This window comes from Typopeltis vanoorti, chromosome 8 (genome assembly GCF_054136105.1).
Source record: "Typopeltis vanoorti isolate ZY-2024b chromosome 8, IOZ_Tvanoo_1.0, whole genome shotgun sequence".
In the NCBI taxonomy this organism is placed as follows: Eukaryota; Metazoa; Arthropoda; class Arachnida; order Uropygi; family Thelyphonidae; genus Typopeltis; species Typopeltis vanoorti.
Window position 1 is genome coordinate 101,058,436 of NC_143556.1, and position 20,820 is coordinate 101,079,255.

Sequence of the window (20,820 nt, forward strand, 5' to 3'; positions counted from 1 at the left end):
AAAATGAACTGGAGGAGGGGGGGGGGGTTGAAAGAGTACAGTGATAACAGTTCATATGACCACAATATGGCCTCAAATGCAGAGAATATGAAAAATAAAAAATTATATGTATATGTTTCTTAAGGGCTTGAAGAGTATTCTAAAAATTGACTTATTCTCTATTAGATGCAAGGAAACGTTTGATGCTGTCTATTATAATTTTGAAATATTTGCATATCAAATTAATAAATCCTTAATTATTATTAACACGCTTCCACAGACTAAGGACATATGACAAATTCTTGATACCAAACACAATGAATCTTACAATAATTTAAATGTTAGGTGATAGATTCACCTGGTGAACCACCACTGCCCTGCTTATTAATGACATGAAAAAGTCATTGCCATGTTTCGTCTCTAGAGTAGGATTTCAGATTTCTCTCCCTTCTCTTTCTTTCTACTACATGTAGTATGAGTGGTGGACTTACTGTTCATACTCTCCCTACAGTAATTATTTAACTAGGAAGCCCCTCCTCCTGCATTTAAGGGTACAGCAATAAAACAGTTTCTGCAGGCACCAGTTTCGAAACACCTCATCAAAAATGGACTAATAAAAGGCGTTATATATAGAATATATAGACAACTGGGCAGCACCTACGTCTTTTTTTTAAGTAGTCCACACTAAGGCAACTTGGGGATGCTGAGGAATGTATTCCCACAAGTTCTCTGGTTAACTTATGAAACTTTCATAGTTTCTACATTTGGCTTTGAAATAATGCTAGATCTAATATCCACTTTGCTTATGTAATTTTTTCCTCCTATTTTATTTTTATATATTATATTCTATTCATACAGTCCAGAAACTCTAGAAACAAAATAGAACTTTTTCAAACTACTTCAGGCTGTCAATAAGCTAGATAGTGGCCTCACACTGAGTAATGAAATTCATCTCCATCCAAAGACAAATACAAACTACCACGTGGGACTCGAATCCAGAGCCCATTGGTTGGAGAGTGGATATGTTAACCACTCAGTCAACCAGGCCAGCAAATATATAACTACTCTTTCTCTAATGTACTTACCTACTGCTTAACAAATAAATAAGGAAAAAAAGCCATATTCCTCCTTCATATGTTCCTTAACATACCATCTGCATTAAGCCGACACAAATCCTTTGTTAAGATTTATTTCAGTCATATCACTCTTATTATCCATCAGGATATGCAGATGACATTCTTTCTATGTTCTTTCTGGCGAGGTTGATAAGTTAAGGGGATAAAAAAAAAATATCAAGAAAAAAAAATCAGAAAAAAAAAATATCAAGAACAGTGAGGGAGCTTGCTCCACCTTTGCAACGAGTTGCTGTGGTGTGGCACTACCAAGTGGTCACTTACGCTTGGATACGCCGACAGTTCGTTGGCATGAAACGTTCAGATCGTAGTTTTCGATCTTAGTTTCGCTTACTGGCTGAAAAACAATAAGGGATTTTTATCCCCTTAACTTATCAACCTCGCCAGAAAAAAATAGCCGTTTGGCTTTACATCTTAGTTATACTATGTTATAATATAATATAGTGACACACCTTTCTGGCAATCGTATAGCAAAAGTATGCAAGTTCTTTTCACTTAAACTCTGATATTCTAGGTCTAGCTACTCACTGATGAGACCTCAAAAAAGGTTGAAACCGGTCTGGGTAGTGACCTCTCCTCATAATGTAAAACAGTACTACATCTCCTAAGAGCTGTGTGTTTTTACATTATGAGAAAATATCAAGAACAGTGAGGGAGCTTGCTCCACCTTTGCAACGAGTTGCCGTGGTGTGGCACTACCAAGTGGTCACTTACGCTTGGATACGCCGACAGTTCGTCGGCATGAAACGTTCAGATCGTAGTTTTCGATCTTAGTTTCGCTTACTGGCTGAAAAACAATAAGGGATTTTTATCCTCTTAACTTAGTGAGAAATTGTTGAAGTTCATCCGAAGAGCCATTCCATACAGCAAAAATGTCATCGACATATCTGAACCAATGAGTAGGTCTGGGAGAAATGTTGTCAAAGATACGTTGTTCAAAATGTTCCATAAAGAAATTGGAGATAGCAGGAGAAAGAGGATTACCCATTGCTGTTCCTTCAATTTGTTGATACAACTTATTTTTAAAGGAAAAATAACCAGAATTTATTACAAAATCAAATACGTTTACAATGTCTGAAGGAAATTCCTGTTGTAGTAATTCAATACTTTCCTAGAAGTAGAATCAAATAAGCAGTTAGCCTTTTTAGATCTTTTAATTCTTCGCCAACCAGATGGTAACCTATATTTCTCAGTTTATAGAAAGAAGACTCAAACAGACCATGCAGAATCTCATCACCATCCCAGTCAAAAGGCAGGAACTATTAAAACACTGGTTCATCAGGCCCACTCCTTTTGTTCTTCAGACGATCTTTTACAGAAAGAACTACAATATATAACTTCTTCCTTTCTATCTAATGGTTATAAGAATTGCTTCATTAAAAGAACTTTGGGTAGTTTTAATATGTCTTCCTATTCAAACACAGAAGAAATAACACACATTACTATCCCTTATGTACAAGGCATCAGTGAACGTATAGCAAAAGATTTTAGTTATCTTACACCAGCTACTTAGGTGATGCTTTTTGGAATTGTCAGTTATTGTTTAATTTGAGTTTAATGTACTGAAGATGCCTGTGACACACAGGCGAAAATTATACTATTAAATAATCTCTGTTATTTAATAATCACAGATGTTATAAGAAAGGTCTAAAAAAAAAATAATAAAACTACAACTGGGATTAAGCTGATACTAAGCAGAAACCTTACAGAACAAAACTTTTTTTAAGATACTGAGAGCTATCCTAATAGAAGTCATTATATATAAGTAGAAAAATGGTGACTCACCAAATTTTATTTTCTGCTAGGTTAGAAAGTATATACCTTACAATTGTATTACAAGCAAAAGCAAACAAGTTTTTATGTGAAATAACCTCATAACTAGGCTATTTGTATATATTTATAGTAGTCAAATTCACATCAAGTTGTTTTGTATTATCCAATGATGTATAGCAAATTCTCTCAGGGATGTATATTGTGCATTTTAGGATACAGAGCAACTGGTCACCACATTATTGGGATATTTGGGATTAGAAAAAGTTGTAGCAAGTTTTTCCTTTGTTAAAAAGTGCATTATACCTGAAAAGAAATGTTCTTCTTCTTTTCATACTATTAAAAAAATTTACAAAACACTTCCACCATTCATATATCTTTTCAATACTCCACAGGTCTAGCACCTGCTGAAAGACCTCAAAGGTCTGAACTGACCGAGGTATCAATGCTCACCATAATGCATGGCAATATATGTTCCTGAAAAGGGAAAGGAAGAGAAAATTATGAGACAATAACTGATCTAGGGCACTGAGTCAGTGGTAGAATGTAATTGGCCCTGTCTTGAAGTGCTCATTCATGAAGATTTTTATTTGGCAGGCTGTCTTGATGGAAGAGTTTTTGTTTCTTTTGAATAATAATCTCACACACAAGAGGTTGCAAAAGACCAAACAGAATACGATACACGGGGGGGGGGGGGGGGGGTCAGAAAGAAAGAATCTGTTTCTAACCATTTTCTCTGTAGTCTTCAGAGAAAATGGTGTCATTATCAAAATTTCAGAAAACAACTTCATATTATATTATTGTTATTATAGTCTGAACACAGAAGCGAGAGAAGTCGTTGGCAGACTGCCAAGAAGAGTCAATTCATGTTGAAAGGGAGAAAGAAATAAGGCAATGTACGAATTGGTCACCAATACGAGAGATCACGTGCTTTATATGTAAAATTTTCCAACTGTTATACAAGCAAAATAGTTACCACTTTAAAAACTACAATGATCATAAAAGAGAAGTTAATTTTCTGATGTGTAATAATAAACAGCTCATCCCACAATACGGATTGATTACCCTATAATAGGAATGGATTTTCCTCCTTTTGATATGCACAGAAGTGTTGAAGGGTCTTGCATCTGTGGGCGTACTATATTATGTGACACCTCCAAAGAGTCCAAAGACTCATCGAGGTAGGGCACCTACTCTACAACTCTCCATCTCCACCAACACCATCTATTGCCCACCACTAGTATTTTCACAGACAATCACAAACATCCATGCCCACAGTGGGATTCGAACCCACAGCACATACACTAACCACTCAGCCAACATATAAATATTTATGTTCAAGCATAGAAAGCAAACATAAGAAATGTGTTTTTAATGTACTTTTCCAAAATCCATAATAATAAAATACAACTTACTGTTTTCCCAGAGCCATTTGGACCAAGAATTAGAGTTAATGGATTGAAAAATTTAATAACTTGCTTATTTTCTTCATCAGGACCAAAACTTCTGATGCCCTGAATAGACATCTTTTCGATTAAGGACATGTTTACAGCTTCTATGAAATAAGAATCTTTTAATGCTAATTGCTTTTTCATGATGAAAACCAACTATAATAAAGTATGCTGAGAAAAAGTATGCAATTACAGAAAATATATCAATGACAAATTAACATTATAACATCTTTTAGTTAAATATAATAGTTATTATATATAGAGTCCATCAAAAAAATGTATGCACACATCAGTAAAAAAATAACCTGTATAAAAATTGTAGTACTAAATTTATACAGACATCAAGGGATGAATACAAGTTACCTTTGACTTCTATAATTACGCGAGGTGCTCAAAGTGGTTACCATTAGCGTCCAGACACTTATTATTATGGTGAACTATTGCTTGGGCAATGTTGGCCAAAGTGTCCAGTGGGATTGCTGCGCATGCTGTTTCAATTTCTTTCCGAAAGGCCACCAACGTAGCTTGTTTTCTACGATACACTACATCCTTAACTGCTTTAGGAATTCGCCTCCTTTGTTGTTCAACTTCAACAACATTCTCAAATTTGAAAAACCACTTTAAAATGGTCTTGCATTCCTCAAACAACAATTGTGCCTCAGCCATTTTGTTTGAATGTCCTACTGGTCACGTGTTGATGCTAGTATTCATGTGAGTAACGACATCTTTTGAGAGATCATCATACTACACATTGCTACCGTAATTCGATCCAACTTCGAAAAAAATCCATAGATGACATCTGTCAAAGTGTGTATATGTTACCACTAAAGCTCGAAAGCCGTTAATGTGCACATTACCTAGCTAATCTGCAGATTAACTGATTTGCTCTGTTAACGTGCGGAATCAAGAGTTTTCCACATTTTACCTAGGTAATGTGCACATTAACGGCTTCCGTATCGTTAAAGTTCAAAAGTTTGTATCTCTCATTTCCTTTCCCTACTCCTTCCCCTCTCTCCCTTCACTTTTAGTTTGGTTTCGCCAGTATCTTGTCATCGAAAGAAGATGTCCCTGCTGTAGAAATATCTTTACGTCAAACAGCAATAAAACAATCCCTTGGTACTGGGCAGGGTTTCAGAAAATGTGACTGTAAATCTAAATGTACCAGAAATAGGTGTGCTTGTCGCAAAAAAACAATTGCTATGTAATTCAAAGTGTCACCAATCTTTAGATTGCACTAATAAGTAAACATAATTTTATCATATGTTTTGCAAATTCATTTCCTTAATTGTAATAATATTTTAAACCGTTTGATTCTTTGTATTATAGTTTTTTAATTGCTGTTGTTCCAGCAAAGATCTTATTTCCACTTTAATGAGTGCCTAGTAGGTAATGTGCAGATTATCTAGGTAATTTGCAGATTACCTAGTTAATTTGAGAAATGAAACAATTTTCGGCATGTTAACGGATCACCCTAGTTAATCTGCGGAATACCTAGATAATCTGTAGAATAACTGATTTCTGCACTTTAGCGATAACATATACATTTTTTTGACAGACTCTGTATATTATATATAAAGTTAAATAACAGAAGAAATTGAAATACATCGGTGTTAGACAGGGGAAATGGAATCATCTTGCTTATGATGAATGTGTACATCTAGAAAGGAAATACTTTTGATGATTCTTTTTCTAGTGTGAACTTAATATGAGGATGTAGGGTGTTAATTTTTTGTAGAAATGAGTTCAGTTCTGGTTCTGTGTCACTCCAAACTGCACAGATGTCATCAATGTACCATAGCCAAATTGCTGGTTTTGGGTCAAGAGAGAAGATTCTTTCTTCTAGGTATTCAAGATAAAAGTTGGCTAGGTTAGGTGACAGGGATGAGACCATTGCAGTTCCTTCATTTTGTTTATATATTTTATCTTTCTACACAAAGTAACCAGACATAACTGTAAATTTGAATAAGTCTGCAGTTTAAGTAAGTCAGTGGTTACGGATGATCTTGAGGCATCCGTAACATAAGAGTACTGCAGTTTATCAAATGAGGAAGAGGAATGAAGATTACTGTAAGTAGCAAAGCTGTGAAGGATTTGAAGTCAGAGAAAGAAGTTACTGATATAAAAGAGGAGTAGCATAGGTGATAGCACCCTGGGACACTCCAGGATTGATGGAGAAATCTGATGAGAGGAAGCCATCCACCATGACACACAATGAACAACCAGTGAGGAGGATGGCAATCCAATGGCAGAGTGGAGCCATAAGATGGCAGCTTATTCAGGTCTCGGTGCCAGACATGATTAAACGACTTTGAAATATCAAGAGTAATATGAGTTTCTCCAATCTTTAAATGGCCAGTGTGCAAAGGCTGGCTTGGAGGTCAGCTGTATAACGAGAATGGCAGAATCCAAATTGGTGATTGCTAATTAACTGTTGAGTCTCCAGGTAATAAAGAATCTGGTTATTGATAACCTTCTCTATCACTTTTGAAAGTACTAAAGTGAGAGCAATGAGTTGATAGTTAGATGGCTGACTTTTGTTTCTCTTTTTGGGTAACAGGCTGGACATAAGCTTGCTTCCATGCTGTTGGTTAGATGCCAGTAGAATACAGGATGGGTGTCAATTCTGGAGCACAACTGGAGGAATAATCTCGACCAAGAGCCTTATTAGTATCAAGATTAATGAGGGTTTCCTTATGTCCTTCTGGCAAAAGTTCAGAGAAGAAGTGGACAGTTTTTTGTGGTAGTACAGGAGGTGATTTGCTTTGGTCATCCAGGCAGGAGCTGGAGGAAAAACCTGATGCCAAGAGCTCTGCCATTTCTATGGGTGAGGTTACCATAGTGCCATCAGGATGAAAGAGAGGTGGCAACAGGGAAGAACAGACATTACACCGAACAGCCTTAGCAAAGGACCAGAAGGCTTGACCTGCCAGTTGAGCAGGCAGCAAATTTCTGGCTGCTGTGTAAGCTAAATGAGAAGCTGGAGATTTTAATTTAGGCCACTGAACATAATCTGCATTTCTATCATGGACTGCAGAGGCACTTTTTTTTTTTTTTTTTTTTTTTTTTTTTTTTTGAGAACTAGGGCTTGGATACAGGTTGAGGGGGGGGGGGGGTTTACAGTGGAGTGGGGAAAGAAGGCTCTCATTCCAGTAAGGACTATTTTGGTTATTAATTCAGTGCAGGCAGGTGTTTTTATCAGTAAAGCGAAAGAAGTAATCTGATCATGAAAAAGCAGCATAAAAATTCCGGAGGTCATAACAGTTGGAACAATTATAGTACTACAGGGAACGAGACAGATTGACTAGGAGGAGGATGAACTATAAAGAAAGAGACTTGAATAAGATCATGGTCAGAATTGCCAAGGTGAGTGCAGACATCCACAATGTATTTGGAGAGAGAGAGAAAGTTAAGAAAAGGTCAAGAATGTTGATAGAATGATGAGGATTGTCTGGTATTCTGGTTGATAGATTCACTATTAGTGTCAGGTCATGACTGATGGCAAATGATTCACCTTCCCTTCCAGCTTGATCTGTGAAGTTGGAGTAGGGGAGCAAGTTTGTGTTATGGACATTAAAGTCACCAAGGAGGATAATCTCACAATTTGAGTAATTAGTTTGCAAGAAATCAATTTTTAGTGATAGGTAGTCAAAAAGCATGATTGTCAGAGTTAGGAGAACAATAAAGACAGCAAATGAAGGCTGTAAAGTGAGCTAAGGAAATCTTGAGCCAGAGTAGATCAAAATTAGGGACCACAAGTTGGACAGTGATTGGAAAATGATGGTACAACGTGACAAAATTTCATGCCGGCTTGGGCGTCGCCCGGTTAAACAAGGCCCCCGTTGTTTTTGCCAGGGAACCAGGGCGAACAACGAAAAGTCAGCTACTGGAACAAATCTGAAAACAAACCCCAACTCATCATCACCAGAGTTAAAGATCGGTACTATCAACGTAAGAAGCCTGAATGGCAAAGAAATGGAGCTAGCTGAGGAATTAGATAAGTACCAGATCGACATAATAGGGATGACTGAAACAAAAATGACAAAAACTGGCGAGATCTTTCTGAGCAATAAATAAAAATGTTATATTTAGGCAATGACAATCAAGGAAAAAAAGGAGTAGCCATAGTATTCAACACAAAATACGAGGCTAATCTTCTTGAATGGCAGTCAGTCTCAAGTAGAGTAATGTGGGCAAATATGAGAATGGGAAACTGGACAATGAGACTTATTTGTGCCTATGGTCCCACAGAAAGTTCTACTAAGGTAGAAGTGGAGGAATTTTTTGACGCTTTAGAAAAAGCAACTGACACAAATTTAGATCCCCAACAAGGAAAAGTTGGTCCTTGTTGGGGATCTAAATAGCAGAGTAGGAAATGATTGTGAGACATACAAAAAAATTGTGAGACATACAAAAATATTTTGGGAAAATTTGGAGAAAAGAGCAAAGCTAATAATAATGGCAAATATCTGTTGGATTTCTGCTCAGGACATGGACTGGTTATTACTAACACCATGTTCCAAAATAAAAATGTGCACAAATTCACACGGAGAGAAGAGGCTAGGAATAAGAAAAGTCTCATTGACTATGTTATTGTTGATAATGATGTTTTCTCCCTGGTGCAGAACACCAGAGTGTACGGAGGATTTGAAATTGGAAGTGATCACTATTTAGTCTTGACCAGGATAAAATTGAATTTCATATTGAAAAGAATAACATGTAAGAAAGTTTTAAAGCGAATAAAAGTTGAGCAGCTCTCAGATGTGAACTGCAGACTAAAATACAGAAAGATTATTGAAAAGAAAATGAAAGAGTTTGAGAACAGATATCAAACCTTGGAGATTCAGTGGAAAACTCTGAAGAAAACATTGATTGATTCTGCCAGAGAGGCATGTGGTGAGGTTGTGTGCAAGGATAAAAAAAATCAGAACTCCCTGGTGGACACAGGAAGTTAAAGAGGCAGTGAAGGAAAAGAAGAAAGCATATCAAAAGTTCCTGGCAAATAAGTCAGCTTTTACTCTTACAGAATACAGAGACAAATATAAGAAAGCTAAACAAAAGTCATGGGAGGACTTTGGCAAGAATATAGAAAATAAATATCAAGAAGGTGGCAAAATATTCTGGAGGTTGTTGAAAAAGCTTAGGAATGGAGGAAAGAGTGCCTGTAAAAGGAGTTAGAGATGATAAAGGTGATATGAAAACGTGAGAAAAAGATATCCTTGAAGTATGGAGTAATTACTTTGAAAATTTGCTAAATGAAACAAGCAGTGATGACAGCACAGTGATAAGAAACACTGACCAGGCATGCAGTCAGGAATACATATCCATACTAGAGGTAGAAAAAGCCATCAAAGGCTTGAAATGTGGAAAGGCAGCAGGAGTAGATGATATTCGACCAGAAATGCTGAAGTATGGTGGTATGAGAGTCTTATGAGAGTGGCTGCACTGCATAGTTCAGAAAGCCTGGACAGAGGGACGAATTCCCGATGATTGGAGTAGAGCTCTCATAGTACCCATATATAAAAAGGGAAATAAAACTGAATGTGAGAATTACAGAGGTATTTCCCTACTGAGTGTTCCTGGCAAGATCTATGCAAGTATACTTGAGAAACGATTGAGAAGAATTGTGGAAGAAAAGCTTGGTGAAGAACAAGCTGGATTCAGGTCAAATAGAGGCTGTCAGGATCAGATCTTCACTATACAACAAATAGTCGAGAAAGCATGGGAATATAACAAAGATCTGTATTTAAGTTTTGTCGATTTGGAAAAGGCATATGACAAGGTCCCAAGAGAGAAGCTATTCAATACGCTGCAGTTATATGGTGTCAATGGGGCATTATATCAAGCAATACTTAGTCTTTATTTGAGTTGTAAGTCAGCAGTTAGAATTGAAGGAAGTACAGGAAGATGGTTTAATGTTAAATCTGGTGTGAGACAAGGATGTACATTATCCCCTCTGTTATTCATTATCTATATGGATCACATTATGAAGGAAAGTGGTATTAAACCTGATATCAAAATTGAAGATGTTAATGTCAGCTCTTTGCTTTATGCGGATGATGTTATACTTCTAAATAAATCCGCTGCAAGTCTGCAAGATTCTCTGACTAAATTGAATAGCTGTTGTAATAGATATGGTATGAAGGTCAGCAATAAAAAGACAAAGACAATGAAAATAGGCAGAATCATTGAAAATGTCAACTGTGTTGTGAATGGAGAACCTGTGGAACAAGTAAAACATTTTAGCTACTTAGGCACGATTCTTACTGAAGATGGTAAATTAAATATAGAAATAGACAACAGAATCAGCAAAGCTGGTATGGTGGGAAGTCAACTGAATAAATTCATATGGAATAAAAGAGAAATTAGTCGGAACACTAAATTAGCTGTATACAAGACAGTGTTCAAACCAGTTTTAACTTATGGATCTGAGAGCTGGATCAGAAGTAAAACACTTGACCAAAGACTAGAGACCACAGATATGAGAGTCCTGAGAAAGATTAGAGGTGTGATCAGATGGCATCAATGGCAATATCATATTAAAAATGAGGATATTAGGAAAGAACTTGACATTGTCAGCATCCAGGAATGTGTTAGCAGAGCTAATCTCAGGTGGTATGGTCAATTAAATAGAATGGGAGAGGAAAGATTAGCAAAACAAGTGTTCTCTGCCAGGTTGGCAGGAAAATGACCCAGAGGAAGACCAAGATATAGGTGGATTGATACGGTCCAAAGTGCCTTAGACGATAGAAATATAAGATCTGATAATGTTGGAGTCTTGACAAGTAACAGACTGATTTGGAGGAAAATTGAAGATAGGAAGTTAGTAATGATGTAATTTTTTCATGTAGTACTGTCATATCCTGTACACCCCTTGAGGGTACATGGCAGGAATATGATGATGATGAAGTTGGACAGTCTTTGACAAAGGACATCAGATTTCACAAAAGCACCTGTTCTACCCTTTTTTGCAGAATGCATCATACAGGATTTAGTTGGGACAGTTGAAGTGGACTGTAGTCATGGAGGATGCCAACTGAGGTTCTGTTAGGAAATAAGGTTTTAATGTCTGTAAGCGGTGGTGTATGTCGATAATGTTTGCATTTGAGGCATTAATGCATCTTCAACACACAGAGATGCTATTCTTTCCACCTCAGGAGCTCTTATCCATCCACCCACTCAATTAGTAACAATTTTTCCAACTGACTAATTCCATTCAAATGAAAACCAACCTAATACTGTTCTGCCCTCTTCTGAATACTCCTAAAAATTCAGAACGAATATTCATTTTTTCACAAGCTATAGTTGAACGATTCATCACAATGTAACTACAAAAGTATTTACAATTACAAACCTTAACTCACTGTTATAAATCATTAATACTTATTAGTAAATCCAGGAGACAAATCAGCATCGGAGATATTATTATTATTATTATTCTGGGCAAGTCCAAGGAGTCTACAGACTCATCGAGGGAGGCCCTAACATCATGTCAAGAACAACTATTCGACATTCACACAGTATCTATCATACTTCGCCTTGAACTCATTCACGGTCGTGGCACCCACAACAGACTCTGGCAGCTTATTCCACTCATTCACCACTTGCCAAGTAAAAAACCTAGCTCTAACACAACTGCTAACCACATTCTTGCCCAGCTTCCATGTATGGCCCCTAGTCCTCCCACCACCAGTCCTATTCTCAAAAATATCTCCTGGATTAATCTTATAGAAATCCTTCAGTAATTTGAATGTGTCAATCATATCACCCCTTTTCCGCCTATCAACCAACTTTTGCAACCCACAAATCTTCAACCTGTTCTCATAAGGTTCATTCCACAGACCTGCTATCATCTTGGTCACTCGTCTCTGGATCCTCTCCACCTCCTCGCCATCAAGAAGAAACCCTGGTGCCCATATCTGTACACAGTAGTCTAGATGGGGTCTTATCAAGGCTCAATACAGAGGAACAATAACTTGTTTGTCTCTGCTTGTTAAAGTATTTTTCAGAAGCCAAGTGATTTGATCAGTTGATTTAGCCACTTTTGCAATGTGCCCTCTAAACTTCAATTCCCTATCCACCAACACTCCGAAATCTCTGGCCTCATCAATCTCCTGGAGTACAGTTCCACCAATGTGATATACTGCTGCTATTCTTTTCACCCCAAAATGCGTAACCTTACACTTTGCCACATTAAACTGACATCCATTTTCCCTAGCTCAGTCCTCCAAACTATCCAAATCATCCTGTAAAATTTTGACATCCTGTGCACTCACAATTGATTTACCTTTTAGGAGTATTCGGAACAAATCGAATACTCCTAAAAATTAAGAACGAATATTCATTTTTTCACAAGCTATAGTTGAACGATTCCTCACATTGCAACTGCAAAAGTATTTACAATTACAAACCTTAACTCACTGTTATATTGCAAGCAACTTTCCGATTCTTGTGCATCTCAGTGAATTTATTTTGTTTTTTCAGCTGCTTGCGTAACAATTCACAACAGTTTCTCGACAGAGAGTTAAGCAGAATGGTACACGAGCCTATGATCAAACTCAACTTCATGCTTTACAGTCTCTATTACTAGCTCTTACCACCTGGAAATGGTTCATGTATTATCCAAACAGCGTTACCTTCTTTCTCATAGATTACTCTCTCTCTCTCTTTCAATGCATCCATGTATCTTCAGCACCGAGAGAGAGAGAGAAAAAAATAACTATTTTAATTTCATATTAATGCAATCGCACACTAATAAGTACTAATTAATGAAGAAAAGGACCAAGCAGATTTCAGCTTGACATTAGAATATATTTTTAAAAGGATCACTCCCATTGTCGAAGTAAAAATTAACAAAAAAAATTTCGTTCTAATTCAGAAACCTACTTATATGTGATATGAGAACATGTAGGCATTGATCACAACGAAGCAGCTGATAAATTAGCAAAAGAGGCCAGAGAACTCAACCAAGAAACTCATATGATAACTCTTGCTGATGCCAATGCACTAGCAAAAGCTAAACTAATTCCATTGAAATCAGTGATACAACATCAAATTCCCGAGATCAATGCTGACAGGACTTCCACCACGATAGCAAGACTACGAACAGGACATTATAGAGGAATGAAGATCAATACAGATGATACGTATATAAGAACATATAGAAACTGCAACAACTGCCCCAATACTGAACTGACACCCACTCACATCTTTACCTGTCCAGCAATTACAGCAGCCTTACAAGAAATAGATCCTAATCCTGAACAACAGCTCTATACAAACAAAATCACAGACATAGCCAAAGCAGTACAAAGAGCACACGGAAACATCTAAGACTCTTCAAAGGACAAGACAACAACATCCTCATGTGGAAAATAAAAAGTCATTGACTTACCTTTGCTAAACTTGTAACTTATTAAAAACCATTCAGTAATATTTTTCACTACTCGAGTACAAATTAGAAGCTAAGACTTGACAATTTCACCAACAACCAAACATGTGATTTTACCAAGGTCTTTTAAAACATTCCCGCTTCGCAACTTGAGGCGTGCGTAGCTACATACCAACAATTTGTAGAAACTATGCTTTAATACAACAAGTTTGATTTTTAATTGTGATTCTGCTAATTTAATAATAATTACATTACTTAAATTAAGGAGATATTAAATCCCACATAGTTTTAAAACCGAATAAGAAACTCAAAGATAGGAATCAAAGAGTTTCTTGCCGAATATAGGAAACTATAAAGTATCGGCGACACTAGCGTTAGCCAATGCAAGTGATCCTAGTACGTAGTACAATACCGGACGACTCGTTGCAAAGGTGGGGGAAGTTACATTATGGAAAATACCTAAGAATAGCGATCTGAACTTCCCCCACCTTTGCAACGAGTCGTCCGGTATTGTACTACGCACTAGGATCACTTCCATTGGCTAACGCTAGTGTCGCCGATACTTTATAGTTTCCTATATTCGGCAAGAAACTCTTTGATTCCTATCTTTGAGTTTCTTATTCGGTTTTAAAACTATGTGGGATTTAATATCCCCTTAATTTAAGTAATGTTTTCATTGCCGAAATGAAGCTTATTAGCTCTTTATACTGAAATAATTACATTATATTCTCAAAAAGAAAGTATTTGATATCATTAGTGGAATAAGAATGATTATTATAATAATATAAAGATATAACCATTATCGTATTTTAATTTAAAAAATTAAAATGCAATAACCAAAATTTTGTCTCTTATGGCTATATATAATGGGCTCTCTCGATATATATATTATTATTATTTTTATTATTATTATTAAGGGCAGTTCCAAGGAGTCCTTAGACTCATCGAGGGAGGCCCAACATCATGTCACTATTCAAGAACAACTATTCAACATTCACACAGTATCTATCATACTTCACCTTGAACTCATTTACAGTCATCGCATCCACAACAGACTCTGGCAGCTTATTCCACTCATCTACCACTCTCCAAGTAAAAAACCTAGCTCTAACACCCTTGCTAACCACACTCTTACCAAGCTTCCATGGAATGCCCCTAGTCCTCCCACTACCAGCCCTATTCTCAAAAATATCTTCTGGATTAATCTTATAGAAACCGTTCAGTAATTTGAATGTCTCAATCATATCACCCTTTTTCCACCTATCAACCAATTTCTGCAGCCCACAAATCTTCAACCTGTTCTCATAAGGTTCATTCCATAGTCCTGCTATCTATATATTCCATAGACCCCTATCTAGACTACTCTGCCCAGACATGGGCACAGTATTCTAGATAGGGGTTTTATCGAGGCTCGATATATAGAGAAACTATAACCTGTTTGTCTCTGCTCGTTAAAGTATTTTTCCACAACCAAGTGATTAGATGAGGTGATTTTGCCACTTTTGTGATGTGTACCCTAAACTTCAACTGCCTATCCACCAACACTCCCATATCCCTCGCCTCATCAATCTCCTGGAGTACAGTTCCACCAATGTGAAATACTGTTGCTAATTTTTTCACCCCAAAATGCAACACCTTACATTTTTCCACATTAAATTGAGATCCATTCTCCTTAGCCCAATACTCAAAACTATCCAAATCATCCTGTAAAATTTTGACATACTGAGCATTCACTATTGCATTACCCAACTTTGCATCATCTGCAAACAGATGTACAGTTCCTCTCAGATCCTTTCCTATATCGTTAATAAACAAATTAAACAGTAGTGGTCCAAGAACGGAACCCTGTGGCACACCACTAGTCACTGACCGTCTTTTGGACTCTACTCCTGAATAAACCACCCTCTGATATCTCTCCATCAACCACCCTCCTATCCATCTCACCAACTCTATATCCATTCTCACATGCTGCAGTTTACTGATTAGAGTTCCATGTGGTATCCTAATAAAGGCTTTAGCAAGGTCCAATAGAATCACTGTAAGCCCGTTACCCTTATCCAGTTCAGCCGTCACTGTGTCATAGAACGTGAGCAAGTTACTGAGGCATGATCTACCCTTCACAAAACCATGCTGTCCCTATACAGTATCCCATTTTCATCTATCCATTCTTGTATTTTCCTCTTGACTATTTTCTCCAAGACCTTGACAACAATTCCTGATATGCTGATCAGCTGGTAATTTTCAACAGCAGTTCCACTACTGTTAAAAATTACAAATGATAAAAGCCTCCTTTATGAAGTGGAACTATTTTTCCCACTCCCCCCCCCTTGGGACTAACCCACCAGACCCGAGACTCAAATTAAGCAAAATGATCAAAGGCACTGACAATTCTTTAGCCGCTTCTCGCACGACATGAGCTGGTATACCATCCAATCCCGCAGATGAATTGACATTGAGGTTTTGTATAGACTATTCACCTCCACTTCGTAAACCACAATTCCCGTAAACGCTGTTGGGTTTTCCATTTCTGCAATGTCACCACCTGGATGATATACTCTTTCAAAGCGCTCACTCAGTAATTCTACTATATCAACTGATTCGGTTACCTCCCTACCATCGGCATTCTTTAAAATCAATCTGCCGTATACATTTTTTCTTTTGCTTGCAACATATCGAAAAAACTGTTTGGGATTCTCTTTAGCCTGCATGGCCAATGTTCTTTCATAATCCGCTTTTGCTATGCTTACCAGACTTCTTACAGTTCTGGCCTGAGCTTTATACCGTTCATGTGCCTGCCGGTCACCTTTCTCCTTAAATTCCCTCCACATTTGTTTCTTTTTTTGCAGCTCAAGCTTAATGGTGTTATTCATCCATTTAATCCATACTTGATTTATTATACAGACTCTAGGTATACAGTCAGCCATTGCCTCCTGCAAACACTGCCTCCCATGCACTATCAACATCCCACCCTTGCAGTTTTACATGCCATGGCACTGAACCAATCAAACTCCTAATCTTGTCATACTTACCAGCCTGATAATTCCACATGCGCCCTGTCTTAATTTTAAATTCCACATCTTTAGCCACCTCCCAAGTCAAGACCTTGTGATCACTCTCACCAATTGGTGGCAATGTGGTCATATTCGTTTCAGTCAAACCCTCAGATGCAATTACTAGGTCAAGCACTCTGACCCCTAGTATTTTCCATTACATGCTGTCGCAGAGAGTTATCCTGTAATAACCGCATAAAATCCAATTCCTTCTTCCCATGTGTTCTCTCCTCCTTCCAATCAATGTTACCATAGTTGAAATCTCCCATAATAATTATTCTCCTTCCACTCATATCTTCTATTTTCTTATGCATACTATCTCCACCATCTATTCCCTCACCTGGTCAATAACAGCACCCAATTGTATATTTTGTTCTTCTATCCTCAATCTCACACCAAATGGCCTCAAATGTGCTCTTTTCTCTATCCTGCAGTTCCACTTCTATTCTTCTTGGCTGTAGCTCATCAGCTATCATCAATAACATTCCTCCCCACATTTTATTCTCCCTGTCACTCCTGAATACACCATACCCCTCACATTCAATCCCACTAGCTGTGTCATCTTTTGTCAGCCATGTTTCACTAATGCCAATAACCTGTGGCCTGGAAGTGCCAAACCAAGGCCAAAAATTCTTCCTTCTTGTTCCTAATACTCCTAGCATTAGTATACATGAATTGCAGACCCCCATTAGCTCCATCCCTACCTTGATGCCTTATATTAACTATCCGATTCTGATTTGTTGTCCTTCTTATTCGCTTCATACACTCAACTGCCTCCCTAAGGTCTGCATATATACTTCCCTCCCCCCCTTAACAAATCTAGTTTCCCTGATTCTGCACATCCACTTCATTCAACAACACTTTTTCAAGTCTCCTTACACTGAATCCATTCAAATGCAAACCATCCATCTTATATAGATCCTTTCGCCCATCGAACTCGCTCCACACGTCCACAAATTCCACATCACTCATCCTGCATAACTCGTGCATAAAGTCATTAGCAATTATGGCCCTCCTAAACTCTCCACTGTCATACTGTGGAAACAGACTAACCATCCTAACTCTCTCACTCTTCTCTTTTGCTAGCTCAAACAATTCCTTCAGGTCCTCTATCATGTCCATTTTATCTCCTTTCAAATCATTCGTACCTGCCACCACTATCATTTCTTTCACTATTTGCTTTTACTCCCTAATAGACTCACTTATGTCCTTAATGGTCGCACCAGGTTGGTACGATTTTGTCAAACTCTCAGCTATCACACCTCATACTAACGAATCTCCATACAGCACTCGTTCCTTCATTTTGTTTACGTTCACAATCATACTCTTATTTTTCTTATCATTCTTTTTTTTATTGGCTGGTACATTCGGTAGACATTTGTTCATATGATCCAGCTGACGCTTTGCCCTATGTATCGCTCCGCTCAACCGTGCGATCTCACTCATTGCATCTATCTCATCTTTTTTTATTATATGTTAAACCATTCATTTGCTCTGTATTATTACCTGCATTCTCACTTTCAACGCTGCCCTCACCGCTCTTTGGTACAACCTCGTAATTTCTTATCATATTGCTATTTTCTATATTCTGACATGCAACAAAAATATCACGCGCACGACCTGAAACACACTTTGATTCCTCATTTTCCTTACATTTTCTGCACACATTCACTCCACTATCATCATCTAACCAGACTCTAACCGCTCTCCATAAAGCATACATCTCGCAGATAGTACATTCAATAAACTCCTTTATGTTACAATAGTTGAACAAAGATGGCGAACCATTATTACTGTCCGCCATTATTTTCCTTGTTACCGAAGCCATGTGCACGCTTCAATCGTATCTTATCAAATTAGTAATTGAAATAATACCAAAAACACACAAACAGACACATTAAGATACGAAACGCAAACAAAACTAACTACATAATATTCAAGCAAAATTGTCAATAATAACTTAAAATAACACTTGTCTTATCAGGAGCTCTCGACAAACACTACACACCACCAATATAGATAAATAGAGGACTCAGGACACAAAGCACCCATCCACCTTAATGACGAACTAGCCTGAAAAAGAGGTACAGCCAGGGCTGTGTAATCTACTAAACAGCTAAGGCAATGCCTAGGATTGGCTAGTGTGGAGGGCAAGAAAAAAAAACAGCAAAATTTTTGTATCTCATAAAAACATCGATATATATATTTTTTTCTTGAATTTAGGGGAGGGAAAATAATGCTTGTGTATGGTCGGCATATACCTACTAATGGTCCTGGGTACAGCAATTATTAAAGCAGGAAAACAATGTTTTCTCTTGGGATACAAATTTACATTACCGAAATAATGGAATAAGAGTAGAAAGCAATTATAAATAGTAACATTGAATCTCTATTAGCTGGTGTATGAATTACGTCGCCACATGAAACCATCACCTTGCTTATTGAAGATCGAGTGCGATTTTTAAAGGTTTCCAACGTTTGGTCATTTTAGATAATCCAAAAGCCGTAGTATATATAATGTGAATTAAATTTGAGAAGCAGAATAAAAAGAAATGCAACATAAATGCACTGTTAAGACAATTTGAATGAATGACAATTTAAGATAACAGCAATCAAACGATATAAGAACTTTAGAGTTGAAAACTGTAGAAGTTCTTATGAAAAATTTTTATGAAAAAACTTTATGAAAAAGTTCATTTCTAGTTCTTAAAATGCATATTATTCCAGAGAAAGTTATTGTAGAAGGATACAGCGAATGTTCCTCAGGATACTATCGGGGTAGGGGGGGAAGAATATTCTTGTTTCTAATGACACAAACACTAGGTTATATTCCGAACTTCAAAAGAAAAATAGGACAAATGGAATGAATTATGACAGAAAGAACTAAGGCTAGGAAGGAATTAGGAGTAGGTGAGGCCTTTTATCTTTTTCACATTTTTGAGACTGAGAAGCAGTCAACTCTACCCTTAGCCAACAAAACTAAAAAAAAAAAAAATTATCAATGATTTTTAAACTGCATCTGGTAAAGAGAATATAGCAATCAACTGCCGCCAAATGATGATCCATAATCCTAACGCAATCTGTTATTTTCTGAAATAGTGTCCGTTCCATTCTCCTCAATCACATCGCATTCATAGACGTGCACGCTTTTAGTTACTAATTAATCAGATCCGAGAAGCAAAGAATTATTTTTTATCAATAGGAATATTGATTCTGTTAAGATCGAATTATCTAATATATTTTCTACTGAAGAATTTGATGCTGTTTACAATATTTCTTTATACTCAGCTAAAAAAAACTCTTTTGCCACTTAAACAACGTCAAATCCAGACGTTTGAATGTCTACTGAATAAGAAAATACGTATATTAATAACTAGTTTGACTCCAAAAACTGTTAATATTTCAGGCCGTCCTTTATCGAATGACGAAATATCAGTATTATCAAAAGGATGATACTATACAGTAGCGGCAAATACAATTCCAATCATAATTTAGCAAGTAAAATTAGATTCCAAGCAGCGTATATTTTATTTAAATCAATATATCTGCTCTAAAACGTAATAAAAATCTAATTATGAATAAGGCCGCCAAAGGTCGAGCAGTTGTAATTCGTGATAAGAATAATTATTTTAGAAAACTTAATCTTCTACTTCGAGATCATTCTACGTACAGAAGCACTGATAGAAACCTTACTCAATCACACAGCCTCTTGAACGAAGTTCAATCTTGGGATGAAGAAACAGCAAAAAGGCTAAACGTTCATCATGCCTTTGTTCCAAGACTGTATTGGCCTTCCTAAAATACATAAAGAAAATATGCCATTAAGACCTATTGTGAACAGAATAGGATGTCCTACGTATAAAGTCTCAAAATACTTATCTAATCTTCTTTCTGAATTTACTGGAAATTCTGCTTCCTTCATAAAAACTTAACAGATTTTAAGAATTTTAGGATTATCCTTACAAGCTACAGATCTTCTAATAAGTTTTGATGTAGTCTCACTCTTTACAAATATTCCTCTGACAGATCGATTGTATTGCTTCATAAAG

At 36.9% G+C, this 20,820-nt stretch overlaps 1 protein-coding gene across 5 annotated transcripts in view; it reads right to left on the reverse strand.

Moving 5' to 3' along the window:
• rad50 (DNA repair protein rad50) overlaps nucleotides 1-13,854 on the reverse strand; it is a 664,851-nt gene extending 650,997 nt beyond the window's left edge. For all 5 annotated transcript variants that reach the window (XR_016548684.1, XR_016548685.1, XM_090396855.1 and 2 more), the window contains exons 1-2: nucleotides 13,725-13,854; nucleotides 4,298-4,437 (exon numbers count right to left, since the gene is read on the reverse strand). Coding sequence is in view for 3 of the 5 variants with exons in the window: in XM_090396855.1 (XP_090252981.1) it covers nucleotides 4,298-4,426 (129 nt within the window). In the remaining 2 variants the exon portion in view is untranslated. The remainder of the gene's footprint in view (nucleotides 1-4,297; nucleotides 4,438-13,724) is intronic.
• Between the last annotated feature and the right edge of the window lie 6,966 nt (nucleotides 13,855-20,820).